This window comes from Felis catus, chromosome B3 (assembly GCF_018350175.1).
Source record: "Felis catus isolate Fca126 chromosome B3, F.catus_Fca126_mat1.0, whole genome shotgun sequence".
NCBI lineage: Eukaryota > Metazoa > Chordata > Mammalia > Carnivora > Felidae > Felis > Felis catus.
In genome coordinates this window covers 44,302,985-44,317,892 of record NC_058373.1, presented here as the reverse complement: position 1 = coordinate 44,317,892, position 14,908 = coordinate 44,302,985, and the positions used below count along the sequence as shown (strand labels likewise).

The following is a 14,908-nucleotide window of genomic DNA, read 5'->3' as shown; positions in this document are numbered from 1 at the left end:
ATGGATGCTAGGAACCAAAGACTTATACTATTAATTCTCAGAGGATAAAAAAGGAAAAAAATTTTTGGCCCTTTAAAGCATTAAACACATGGTCTCAGGCTCAAATGCTCTGACTAGCTTGTTTTCATTCTATGAATGTATAGGCATTAATACCTACATTAACACCTGTCAGTGTCCTTATCTTCATTAACACAAAGGCTTTGTTCTGAACATTAAATACCTGGTAAATTATCCATTTAGAGTTTATTGGTCAGGACACTAAATAGATTAAGTAAAATAACTGTGGCCATTACTGGTCTAAACGAGTATATGCAAAGATATACATGCTTCTGAAAAGTTAGTCATGTTCACTATGCTCATGTTATCTCATTTCTGTCGAAGAATATTCTACTTTTAATAGTAGTCTCTTCATTTGCAGCTGCAGAAGGAGAAATACATGATTCAAGAAATTTATTCAAAGTGATATGGCTAGTTAGTACTTTTGAAATTATACTAAGCTGTCACTATTCATATACTTGAAAATATTTCATAAATGTTTCAGAATTCCTGATTTTCGCAAAGTGGCAAATTTAGTGTGCATGGAACAATGATGGTAAGAACAATTCAAATCCAGCAAAATTTTTCTTAACAGTAAGCTTGGTTCATAAGATTACCTTTGAATGTTGTAAAACTCTGAAAGCAGTGTTTCTTAGATTTCAAAGTGCATATGCATAACCCGGGGAATAGCTTTTTTAAAATGCAGAATCCGAGATGAAGAACAAGGTTTTTCTTTTTTTAAAAACGGAAGTATAATTAACAGTGTTATATTAGTTTCAAGTGCACAATATAATATTCCAACAATTCTGTACTTTAGGTTTTGCATATTTAATAAGCTCTTGTTCCAGGGGGCCAAACCTCAAGTATAAGGCTCCTACGTGTCTTCACATTTAAAAACAAATTACACTGTGATAAAGATAATTTTACTGCTAAAAGCGTTTTATTATATAATAATTCTTTGGCAATTGGTAGTCCACCTTGACAGTTGCTTATAGTTGCAACGATAAGCTAGAGATAAGGAAGGAGAGGTTAAAATGGTTGAGAAATTTGCTCAGGGACAGAGTCAGTTTACAGCAGAGTTGAATAACTGATAGAGAAGATACTCTTTTTGGATCGTGAGTAAATTTTCCTTGATAATACTGCCGTTTCTATAAAACTAAGTCCTGAATCTGGTTTTAATTTCTGTGTGTATTCTACTGCCATCTCCAGGAAGCCAAGGGAAAGAAAAGTCTGGATATTTTATGGTATTATTCCAAAACTAAAGTGAAATTTTAAATACAAAGTTTTCAAACTATAAAAATTAAATGTACTGGAGCACCCAGGTAGCTCAGTCGTAGACTGTCTGACTCTTGATTTTGGCTCGGGCCATGATCTCACAGTTTGTGTGTTTGATCCCTGCAATGGGCTCTGTGCTGGTGGCGTGGAGCCTGCTTGGGATTCTCTCTCTCCCTCTCTCTGCCCCTCCCCTACTCATGCGCATGTGTGCTCTCTCACTCTCTTTCTCAAAATAAATAGGTAAGTTAAGAAAAAATTATATTTACTCTTCCTTTCTACCTTGAATAGTAACTCCTATTTTCCCCAAACGAAAGCTTTTATTGGTTCTGTCTTCCAGTTACTCATATAAACCTTTCTAAACTTTTACATAAATTCCTAAATAGATACTTAATAGCTAGTATCAGAGGTTGAAGAGACTTTTAGGTATTTTAAAGCTTTATTTAAACAAGTTGGTTTTTAAGTAGTAAATATTAATGAGAATGCTTTCTTACCTAGAGTTTAAATAGGGCTACTTTAAAACTTTTCAAACTAGTGCTTAAATTTCCCTGAAATAATTTCTTCCTTAATAACACCCTCTTCTCTCTCATCCCTCAATTCTTCTTGTTTATAGAATACCCGTTTATTGTGTTTCTAGGATATAAAACATTTGGGAGAAACAAGTAAGTCAGACATGATTCCAAGGGAAATGCATTCTACTAAGGGATTTTAACCATGTGTACTAAACTATTACAGATAATAAAAGGTACAATATGATAAGAATTCACTGAAAATTTTACAATTTTACTCTGGTTTTGACATAATCAAAAATATAAGGCTATTTATATTCAATATCTAAGGCTATAGATATTCTTTGGGGCTTGACTATTTTGATGTATTTTGATGAAGAGTGAATTCTTAACTATAAAGTTGTGTCTCAATATTTACAAATTGCATTTTAGTCAAGTGAATGACAATGTCCTTAATAGGTTGTCTGTTTCAAGAATTAACTTGGTACCCAATATATCCCTAAAGCTATTCTTTCTTAAGAGATACTGGCCACCAATAGTTACTAACTGCTGGCAGCTGGGAGATCAATACAAAGTGCTAAGGGTTCACAGGGTAGAAAGTGAAAGAAATGAGGTTAGCTCCCAAATAAATCAGAGAGATAGTAAAAATTACAGAAATAAAACACTGAAAACACAGTCCATAGCACTGACACATATTTAAGACATTCATGCTATGGCCATTAAATTGATCACAGTTAAGTATACACGAGAAGAGAAAAAATTAGCAAATAAGGTAAAATCTTTTAATTTAGAGAATATTAGCCTTTATTTAGGAGCAGACTAAAATAAAATTTTTAGTATTCTGTCATTCCTTGACTTTCTCTTATAAAAAACCCTACTACATACATTTAATTCAAAACCATTTGGTTTCTAAAATTTCAAGTCTTAACCACTGATAAAAACCAAATTATGAAAAGAATTAAAAAATTTATTCACAATCTTCCTTCTATTTAACAAAGGATAACAGTATCATCAAGCAAAAGATCCTCCAAGTCCACTAGATTCTGCTGGACAAAGATCCTAGATCCTGATGGGTTCCTTTTAGAATTTTTTCTTGATAGACACTGCTATTAGCAGCTTGGAAAGGCTGGCACTTCCTCCCTCCCTTTCTTTTCTTTCTCTCTCTTTCTCCCCACCTCCCTCCCTCCCTCCCTCCTTCCTTCCTTTTCCCAGTTACTCCTTAATACGACAAAGTAGTAATCAGGGACTTCATCCACAAGGGCCAATGCTAAAGCATCACTAATTTTGATCACCTGATTCCTAGCTGCAAGTATCATGACATTTTAAAGTGATCACTAAGGATTCTTATTAGGAGGTAGGTTAGAAAGCAAGAGACAGAGACATCAAAATTAAAAAAATACACACACACACACAAAATGACAAATGTACACAACAGAAAAAATTCTCTTATGTAAAAATGAAAGACATCACTATAATCAGTTATAATATAGAGGCTCCTCTTTACCAGAATTCAGTGATCACACAAAAACCAAACTAATCTCAAAGACAACTTCAAATATCAAATACAGAAAACTACTAAGAACCAATTACTCAAACTGTAGTAAGAACTTAACTGAAAAAAAATTTTTACATCAACCCTCCTCCTCCTCCCCCCACCAAAAAAAAAAAAAAAAAAAAAAACCAGAGGAAAAAGAAGACCAAAAATGTGGCCTTTTAACAACTCTGGGAAGACTTCAAATGTGTGTGAAAGCGCACCTGTCAAGATGTGGTACTTCTAAAATTTGTCAAGAAGATCCCCAAAGTAAGGGAGAAAGGGGCTAATAAGTCATAATGGAACTCCAAATTCACAGAAAGCAGGAATATATGTGCCAGCCTAGGTCAAATCTATGATGGTGCCATTTTCATAAAGTTTATAAATTCCATGCAAGAATGTTACGAGCATTCATGAATTTTATATTTAACACTTTCCACTTTCCCTTATTAAAAGTGCTTTTAGTATTTTACTAAAAAAACAATAAACAAAAAGCCTCAGCTCAACCTGGAAAAATTCTAGAGTGACCAACAATTTAAAATGAAACTTCATAACAATGGCATGTTAAATATTTGCTGATTATCTACTTATACTACCACATCCTAACTCCCGAGGTAACAACTTACTCTTCTGATTTTCTTCCGTTTTTTAGAACGTGGTCTGGTCTCTATCCTCTGGACACTGCATCGCACAAGTAATAACAGGTCTTGCAGGCTAAATAACTTGTAAACAAAATTTCCTTCCTGCGGAGCTACATATTCTGTTGTATCTTCAACATAGTCCTGAAGTTCATACGGCAATCCTTTAAAAATAATTATATTTCTCATTTTTATTTTAAAATACATTAGCTCTTTATCCATCATAATTCAAAATAAAATAATTCCATTATCTAATTTTAGGTTTCTATCAACTTTACTTTCTATTTCTCTGAGTTGAACATTCACACTAGTACCATTTCTGTTTACTTTTACAGGAACTGCAGCCAAGAGCTGAAGTCAAAACTTTTACTACCTTCATTAACACCAACGTTAAATTAGTGAAACAACATATGAAGCAAGAAGAAAAAAAGTTTTAAAAAAAGTGATGTCATTTTCCCTAACCTGCTTTTCAACTGAAAAAAAATTTTTTACGTCAACCCTCCTCCTCCTCCCACCAAACAACAGAGGAAAAAGAAGACCAAAAATGTGGCCTTTTAACAACTCTGGGAAGACTTCTCAGGCAGAGCTGAGATGCAACTTTATATCTATCTCAGAATGTGAAAAAGTATAAAACTCCGGTCTGACACCACAAATTAGTCAATTTTGAACTCATAAACGTTGATGATTATTTTTGATCACTTCCCCTTCATCATTCCAGTGAGCCATATCACCTGCAGCTACAGTAGCCACTGTACATGCTGGATAAACAGTACACTGAAAAATGAAATCTCAATGACGATGTAAAGATTATGAGACAGGGGGTGCCTGGGTGCCTCAGTCAGTTGAGCATGTGACTCTTGATTTCAGCTCAGGTCATGATCTCATGGTTGTGACACCAAGCTGCATGTGTCAGGTTCTGTGCTTGAAGTGGAGCCTGCTTAATATATTCTCTCCCTCCCTCCCTCCCTCTCTTTCTCTCTCTCTCTCCCTTCTTCTGTCCCTCCCCTGCACGCTCTCTCTAAAAAAAAAAAAATATATATATATATATATATATATATGTATATATATATATATATTTCTATACGAGACAGGTTATAACAGAAAGTGAGGGAATGCGGGAGAAAAACTGAAGGATAAGGAAGAGGCAAAACAGTTAATACAAAGGTCTTTGTAAATATTTACTTACGTCCTTTTGGCTTCTGAAACGCAGAAGGCCAAACAGATTTTGGCCAACTAGAGGCATCTGAAGGAGCAGAGGATTGTTCAGAAGGTGGAGTTTGTTTAGAATTTTCCAAATTCATTAAGGGCAATTCAGGTATTTTTCTGGAAATTGGCTTTAGGAGTTCATCCTGCATTTTTAAAATTTCTCCAACTGGATCAAATTTTTTATATACTCGTTTGATAGGTTTTTTTAAAACACATGACTCCTCAGGACTACAAGTAGCATTAGTCTGGTTTCCTACAGAAGCCTGTGTGGAAGAAGAATTGGGGCTAGCTGGTTTAGAATTTAAATTAGAATTCACATCGGCTGTCTTTCCATTACTATTATTTTGACACTCTGTGTCAATGATTAAACAGTCTTCATCTGTATCACTATTGCAAAGAATTACATCTTCACTTCTCACTGCTTCTGATGTAACAGTCTTTTCCTTTGAATTGTCTGTGTTCTCTAGAATATTTAGTTTTTCAGGGGCATATACTGTATCAGTAGCTATATCATTTTTATTAGAGGTTTCAATTTCTGTAGAACTTTCTAACTGTAAGGAATCAGACATTTTCAAGTCACTATCTTGCACCAAAGACTTCTCAGGATTTGATGCCTTTTCACCACATGGTACATATCCCTGATCATCTTTATTTTTGCACTCTTCAGGGCCACCATCCATACCAGTCATGAGCTGTTTCTCCTTTTGCAACTGTTCCATCAGAATCTGAGATAAACTTCTAGAATGAGCAGAAATGTCTGGAGCAGTTGGTGCCACAGATGTGGTTGCTGTGCTGGGAGCTGTGGGGGTATCTGTTGTGTTGGGCACTGTGTAAGTGCTTGCTGGACTTGGTGACTTTGATGGTTTGGTGGTGTTTACTCCAAAAGTTTCAAGTTCTGTGACGTCACCATCAAAATCCAGGTCCAAATTTTCAAGGGTCTCAATTTTTCGGCACTCATTAACTTCATAAGACATCTTAAGAAAACATATTGGTAAACTATTAATAGATATTCCAGGACAGTCCTCACCTATCTCTTAATGCCTCTACACATCACATAGATAGTTCATGCTCTTTAAAAGGAGAAAGAAATGTCTAATGGCTTTGAAAGGTTCTTGCTTAAGAGGATGATAAACTACTACCAACTAACTGATTCAACCTTACTTTCCTACTGAAATGTTGATGAAACAAAGACAAATTTGTGAACCCCCACATCCCAAAAGGAATTTCCACTCATCGAAAAGAGAACCACAAAGAACAAATGTGGGGCCAAACAGAAATGCAAAGGATTTTCACTGATACCCACTGTATACACTGTAATGAGGTGACCAGGAGGAAAGCCTCTTTGCCCCTATGAGGAAGCTGCTTTCTACCGCAGCTGGGGAAGCGTCACCAGCCTCCAATGCATCCCTAACATCAACAGTGACTTTCTACACCTACTCAGAGAAAACAACTCTTCTAATACGGACAGGAAATGATTTTATTGTATTCTGGGACATCAAATCATTGAGGTTATAGTTTTTCATGTATTGTTTTGGTAACGGAAGAACTATAAACAGGTCTAATTTATTCAAAAATAAACTGTCCTCTCCCCAAGTAGCAATAGATCTCTCCTCAATCTGGCAAAGGACTTTAGATAGATACCATAAAAATTTGGTTACAAGCTATACATACCCACTAGCCATACAGGTTAGGATCTGAGAGAGAAATATTCTGACAGTAATCATGTAGTAAGAAAGAACAACTTATGTCAATTATTCAACTTCTGTGAACCTCAATTTCTTCATCTCTAAATAGTGATAAGAGGGTCATCTTCTTGGATTTGTTCTAAGGATTAAATGAGAACTTGTATATAAAAAGTTTCTTACCATAGTCCCTGGTACATAGTAAGGAGCTTCTCAGTAAACGGTAGCTCTTATTAAAATAGGCCACCAGATTTAGTAAAAAAGTAAAAAGTAAACCATATGCTGTTTACATGAGGCATTCTTACACAGAAAGGTTAAAAACAAAACAATGGGACAAACATCAAGAAACAGAGATAAGAGATAGCAATATTAAGTGTTCAACAAAGCAGAATTCAGTGCAAAAAATATTAGACAGAAAAAGGAATCCTATGTTGAAAAAAGATGAAATCCATTAATAATGATTTTTCACATGCCAAATAACTTCAAAATATGGAGTCAAAATTGAAAAATAAAAGGACAATCTGACAGAAATACAATTGCACTTGGTCAATAATATACTATTTCTAAGTAAAAACAGGGATATAACAAGTACATATAATATTAAATGATGTATGAATGACTGAAAACATATACACAGATTGCAGAGATATACCTTTTCCCTCCCAAGAATCCAAGGGGCATTTCCAAAGATGGACTATAAATTAACATACAAAGAAAACATCAATATAGCACAAAGCAGAATCTGCTAAGATCTTACTCTCTGTTTAGAAAGAAATAAAATTGGAAATCATTAAGAAAAATGTAAATAAACAACAATAAACCCAAGCACCTAGACATTAAAAAACATTCCCAATTATTGGATAAAAGAATTAAAATAATTGCAGAATAGTCAAAAAGCAACAAAAAATAGAACACTAGACATTAAAAATCGGAAATATCATTCACAGCCTTTTCAAGATATAGAAAAATAATACTATTATAATCATAATAATAAAGTGAAGAAATTTAGTAACTATAAAACAAAAAATCAATGAACTGACAAACAATGGTCTCATCTCTAATAGAACTTAGATAAAATTTTAAATATCATTTATCTGTAAATACTTCAGTATGTAGCTGTAAAAGGATTCTTCTCTAAAACATATCATTAATTATATCAATAAAAATTAATAATTTCTTAATGTCATAAAATAGCTAATCAGTGTTAAAATTACCCAGCCTGATAAATGTCTTTTACAATTGTTAACTGGAATCAGGATCAAGATCCCTACACTGTATTTGGTTGACATATCTGTCAATTTTGATTTGTCAAATGCCTCTCTCCCATACTCTGCCAACTCCCACATCACCAGATATTTATAGAAAAAAAACAAATTAGTTATCCTACAAAAATTTCTAATTCTGGGTCTTAACTTCTACATCTCCCTGATATCACTTAACACATTCTTCTATCCCTTAAATTTCCTATTAAAACAACCTAGTAGCTTGATTAGATTCAGGTACAATTTTTTTTTTTTAATTTAAAAAAAATGTTTATTTATTTGTTTTTGAGAGAGAACTTGCGTGCCCACAAGCAGGCACAAGCGGGGGAGGGGCAGAGAGAGAGAAAAAGAGAGGCTCAAGCAGATTCTGCAAGCAGTTAGCAGAGAGCCTCACATGGGGCTCAAACTCACCAAATGTGAGATCATGACCTGAGCTGAAATCAAGAGTAGGATGATTAACCGAGTGAGTCCCTAGGTGCCCCTCGGGCAGTTTTTTGTTGTTGTTTTTAACTTGAATATGGTAGTATTGTGTACTTTCTACTTCAATCAGGAGGCTAATAATGTCTCTGGTTGTCTTTCTTTTTGTGATACTATAATTGATCTATCGAGTCATCAAGGGTCCTCAACTTAATCTACCCACTATGAAACATCTCACTGATCAATTTTAGCAGCCATCACTGATGATCACTGTTCACAAGTTTATTTAGTGTGTGTGTGTGTGTGTGTGTGTGTGTGTGTGTGTGTGTGTGTGTGTGAGAGAGAGAGAGAGAGAGAGAGAGAGAGAGAGAGAGAAGGGGGGGGGGGAGAGAGAGAGAAAGGGAGAGAGAGAATGCCAAGCAGGCTTCGTGCTGTCAGCACAGAGCCTGGCACAGGGCTCGAACCCACTAACTGTGAGATCGTGACCTAAACCAAAATCCAGTTGGACACTCAACCGACTGAGCTACCCAGGTGCCCTGATGATCACTGTTTAGATTCATTCACTATTTTATAAAATGGTGACAATCACATTCTATCATTACCCTAAATATAGATTGCACTGGAAAGGCAAGACAAATATCTGGTATTTTTTAAACCAGTTTTTAGCATGACTTTATGCACTAACACCCTCCAAAGGTGACTAGTACTTTTTAAAAAGTTATCATTATGAATTCATGGGTTTTAACATATTTTCTTTTTTTTTTTTTAATTTTTTTTGTTTTTTAACTTTTATTTATTTTTGAGACAGAGAGAGACAGAGCATGAACGGGGGAGGGGCAGAGAGAGAGGGAGACACAGAATCGGAAGCAGGCATCCAGGCTCTGAGCCATCAGCCCAGAGCCCGACGCGGGGCTCGAACTCACAGACCACAAGATCGTGACCTGGGCTGAAGTCGGCCGCTTAACCAACTGAGCCACCCAGGCGCCCCTTAACATATTTTCTATGTTTTATTCCATTGCAGCCATTCTTTGTCATGTCAAACTGACAACAGAAAACCTTTCAGTGGCTCTGGCATGTTTTTGATACTATTCCAGTATTATTACAGGGCTTTTACTTAACTTCTTTGATTGGCATTTACTATCTCTCGTATCTCCAAAATTCTTGGTTCCTAATATAAAGGAACCATGGAAATTATCTAATATGCTCAAAATCACAAAAGTAGTATCATTACTAACAATATGGTTACTAAATGCAGTTTAAGATTTTTTGGCAGCTCTTTTTGAACTTAGGATATAAATCTTTTGGGATGTATGGTCAAATTAATGAGTTTCAAATCATTTAAAATAATTCACTGAGTGGTTAAACTACTAACTTGATATATTGTGGATTAATTTGTTTCATTTCAGCTTAGGTTGGCTTTTATAACATCCTAAAAATTCGTTTTATAGACACCTAAAACAAAAGTGATTCAAAAGTCAGAAGTGTGAAACAAAGTACATTTAGAGAAATCTAGTTGATATCCTGCTTCCCCTACTTTGTTCCATACTTCTCCCAGTTTTAGGTTTATTATATGCAGGATTTTTATTCTTTTTAATATAAGCAAGTCAGTTTGTGTATATATTTGTATTTCCCCATTCATAAATAAATAGTAGTACATTACACAAAATGTCGTCTTCTTGGCATTTTTCACTTAACAATATATCTTGGGTATCACTCTGTAGATTCCTGTCTATAGTTTTTTCATTCCTTTCAATAGCTGCACAGTATGCTGTCGAAGACATACAGTTTATTTAATCAAAACCCTTTTAAGGGACATGTGGATGGTTTCCAATCTTTTGCTACTACAAATAGTGCTGGAATGAATACTTTGCATATACATTTTGCTCTTTTCCTAGTGTACTTTTCTCTTTTTAAGATTTTATGTTTAAGTAATCTCTACACCCAAAGTGGGGTTCAAACTTATAACCCCAAGATCAAGAGACATACGACTACTGACTGAGCCAGCCAGGCACCCCTCCTCATGTACTTCTGAGCTACATTTTTGGAATTGAGATTTTTATAGTAAAGGATGAACCCATTTCATGTTTCTTCAGATGATTACAGAAATGTTATAGCAGTTATCTTTTTTTCTTGGAATACCTTTGTAAGAGCTTCCATCAACAATCTTCTGTTGTTCCTCTTTAAATTGGATGGATTCTCCTGTTCCTGGACAATTCCGTGTGAGGGCAGGCCAAGTCAGCTTTTTGAGCTTCATGGCTCTAAGCTCATGTTCCACTCCTCTACAAAGTATGTACAAATGAATGTATGTATGTATGTATATAAGTGTGTGTGTGTGTGTGTGTGTGTGTGTGTGTGTGTGTGTAAAATCTTAAGTACATTCTGAAATCTGCTTTCTCTATTCCCCTCGTCCTAAGCTATAGAAAAACTTCTTTTCCTTACCTTTAATGTCCTTGTTATGCTCAATATGGACTGTACTACTAGCCTGAATGAAGGCTTTTGTCTGGGAAAGAACTTTAGTTGGTTAGTTTCTAGAGTTTTTAGGGCCCAGGTCATCTCACAACTCTCTTAATTTCCTGAGTGTCCCTGTACTCACCTACAGATTAGAGCCTATCCACATTATTTTCACTTTTGTTTTTCTTCATTCCCTCCTGCATCTTTTACCATGCTCCTTCTGTCTGGGATTATTTTCCTTGTGCCTGAAGAACATCCAACAGAGGCGATCTGCTGGTAGCAAAGTCAATTTTTATCTGAAAATATCTTTGATTTTTTTATTTACGGATATTTTCATGGGTTAGGTAATTTTAGTGTAGGGGTTATTTTAGCACAATATATTGTTCCCAGTGTCTTCTGGTTTCCCTTGTTGTTACTGCAAATTACTTGCCAGTCTAACTCTCAGTCCTGTACAAGTAATGTGCCTTTTGTTTTTCTGGTGGCTTTTAAGAGGTTTTTTGTTTCCCACTATTGCTTTGGTCCAATTATCTCTGTTACAATATCTTTCTGGGTAGAACTACATGTGTTAAATGGTCTCACTATATCCTCTATATTTCTTGCTCTATTCTCCCTATTTTCTTTCTGTTGTCCGTGCTTTATTATGGATAGTCTTTTCAGACTCATCTTCCAGTTTATCAATTCTCCTTTCGGCTTCATCTAATGTGCTAATAACCCCACTTAGAAAATTCTTAACTGCACTTACTATATTTTTCAGTTTAAAATTTTTTCTTTAGTTCTTTTTCAAATCTACTCTTTCAAAAGTTTCTAGTTCCTCATCAAAATTTTCAAGCATGGCTTTAATTTCTTTGAATGCTGTATGTTAAACAGAGTTGGCTAATAATCTGTGACTGATAACTGTAGGATCTATTTTTCAGTCTATTTCTATGGTCATTGTTTCTGATGGTTCTTGCTCATAGTACCTATTCTCCTTGTGGGTTCAGTTATCTTTAAATATTTTCTTGATGGTTTATTTAAAAAGTTAGTGGTAGAAATAATTTGAGGCCCAAAATGACATTATGTTTCTTTAAGAATTATTTTCATTTGCTCTTACTAGGTGTCTAGAGACACTAGCAATCCAAAAGCATTTGAATCCAAGTTGAAGGCCTGAAAACTCGGGCTACAATCTCTGAGAAGGTGAATTTATTTCTAGTTCACTCTTGCTCCTGGGGTGCAGCCCTGTAGGGTTCAAGCCCTTGGTAGAAAACTAAACTCTGACTTTTTCACCCTAGTCCTGTGATCCTGACAAAAACAAAGTTCATTTTTTGCTGCCTCTTCAAAACTGGCAGATAACATTCAGGGCAAAAATGACTCTCTGAGTGACAGACTTAGCTCTCTGGATGTTGGTCCTCTCTAGTATCTCAGCCCTGTAATTCCTCACTGTCTTGTTAGCTCTTTGATGATGCTAAGAAAGAAAACTTTATATTGTGTCCAGCGGTTTTCGTTGTTATCAATAATGATAAAGGTCCAAAATACTTGGTTTGTTATCACAGAAAGAAATTATTGTTACTTTTTTTTCCTCAACCTACTTCATGTTTCTTCACAGCACTTGTTACTTCCTGACACTCACCTCACACCAAGTATAAGGTAGATTTAAAAATGTGTAAAAAGAGGAACACCAGGGTGGCTCAATCCGTTAAGCCTCTGACTTCGGCTTAGGTCATGATCTCACTGCTCATGAATTTGAGCCCCGTGTTGGGCTCTGTGCTGTCAGCTCAGAGCCTGGAGCCCACTTTGGATTCTGTGTCTCCCTCTCTCTCTCTGCCCCTTCCCCGCTCATGTTCTGTCTCTCTCCCTTTCAAAAATAAACAGTAAGAAAATATTTAAAAAATGTATAAAAAGAAAACTTAAGAAATGTTGGAAGTGCTTTATGATATTATACCATAAATATATTAAAGGCAAATGTCGGAGAAAAACATATAAACAAATATGAAAGACAGAAGGCCAATATCCTCAAGACAGTATGAGCTCTTAGGTATAAATAAAATAAAAAACATTTTTCAATTTTATTTTCCAATTTTGTTTGCTCTCTCACTTTATTCGGGTCTCTGTTCATATTTCTTGTCATTGGAAAAGTCCTGATCATCAATTTAAAACAGATCTCTTTCCCCTTAACCTACTCTATTTTTCTGCATAGGATTTATCACAACCTGCTTGTTTGCTATGCTTTTATCTGCAACCTCCATCACTAACGTAAGCTGTGAGAGAAAAAGAGACTTTATTTTTATTCACTGCTGTATGCTCAGTGCAGAGAATAGTATCTGCTTAATAAATATTTGTAAAATGAATGGATAAAGTTTTGTCTAAACAGAATGTCTTACTTTAAGAATCATGGAAAATATTTTTAAAGACACAAAATAATAAAAGTACTATTTATGGAGAGACAAGCATTGTCCTAAATGTTTTATGTGTACTAACTCATTTAATCCAAAATAATCATATGAGTTAGGTACTATCATGAAACCCATTTTGAAGATGAGCAAACCATATACAGAGAGAAATTAGAAAGCTTGCCTAAGGTCACGCTGCTCATGAGTGTACTGAAAAGAATTAACAATCTGGCCAAATACTTTTCTGCACCAATCAAACTCATCTATTCCTTTTCATACTTAAGAACTCCTGAATATGAATGAAGTCAATTAAATAAAACCACTATCATGATTACCACCACCACTAAGTTTTTAGTACATATACACTAAAGACTGTGCTCAGCATTTTACATGTAATATCAAACTTAATCCTTGCAACAATCTTGTGAAGAAGGTATTATCATCTCTCCTTTACAAAAGGAGAAAACTGAGGCTGAGGGAGGTTAAATTAGTTGCTCAAAGTCTAGCTTGACTTGGGGTTCAATTTTAAGTTTCAATATAGTGCCTGTACTTTAACTATTAGATTTAAAGACCTGCAGTAAAACTTTATGCTTCAAAAGGATAAACATTTCTTGAAAAAAAAAAAAAAAAAAAAAAAAAAAAAAAGGAAGCAAGCATTACATACTTCCATTTCAGACATATAATCTTCTGGTTTGTCCATAAATACTGCAGAAACTGGAACAGATGTGTTTTTGGACATCATGAATTTTAATGGAACTTCATGGTAGATTTGATTTCTCTCTCTCATTGTCATTTTCTTTTGAGGAAGTGGTGAATTAATATAAATTACTTTAACAGGTTTCGAACCTTAAAACAGAAACAGAAGAAAGAGGGTGATTAGTTTCTAGTAGTTATATTTAAAAGAAACAAACAAACAAACAAGATACAGGGCAGAAAGATCACCAAACAAAGCAATGTAGGATAGGAAAGTGGTATGGTAGCACATGTCTCATGTATTTGCCACTCTTGAGCTTGTGATCTTTAGAGATATAAGGCTGAGAGAATTTGGCTAGAAAAATGTTCTCTAACAGATTTTTAAAAAGCTTTTCTGCTTTTTATTGTTATACTTTTGCTGTCATTATTACTCAGTTCTTACAAGACTCTAGTTCCAAAAAGTGACAAAGTTTTTACCACAGATAATATATTACATTTAGCTCTAAACTGTAGTTTTGTTCATTAGACACAGTTCTGTATTTACTACAATTGTTACACAAAATAATATTAATTCTAGAAGATATTGACTGTCCAAAGAAAGACTATCCTATGCTTATAAGTACAGACCTATTTTCATTCTGAATTCCAGTACCAGACACGTAAATAAGTCCTGGAAATTGACCCATCTGAGGCTATCTAATAAAGTTCTGCATTCCTTTCATTTCAGTGAAAGAAGAAACTCATTATTGCAAGTATTTTTGGCTACTCTAAACCGTAATTATTTTTCTCTTTCACCCCACAAAATGAGTACAGGTTCTGTAGACCTAAGAACTCATGCATGAGTA

The 14,908-nt window shown here is 34.8% G+C and overlaps 1 protein-coding gene across 12 annotated transcripts in view; it reads right to left on the bottom strand.

Annotated features, from left to right (window-relative positions):
* ICE2 (interactor of little elongation complex ELL subunit 2) overlaps positions 1-14,908 on the bottom strand; it is a 65,321-nt gene that overhangs the window by 27,095 nt on the left and 23,318 nt on the right. For 11 of the 12 annotated variants that reach the window (XM_019832326.3, XM_019832324.3, XM_045059223.1 and 8 more), the window contains 4 exons: positions 14,035-14,216; positions 7,527-7,568; positions 5,173-6,166; positions 3,975-4,150 (listed from right to left, as the gene is read on the bottom strand). In XM_019832326.3, coding sequence (XP_019687885.3) covers positions 3,975-4,150; positions 5,173-6,166; positions 7,527-7,568; positions 14,035-14,216 — 1,394 coding nt within the window. The remainder of the gene's footprint in view (positions 1-3,974; positions 4,151-5,172; positions 6,167-7,526; positions 7,569-14,034; positions 14,217-14,908) is intronic. The other variant, XM_045059228.1, reaches the window with a different exon arrangement.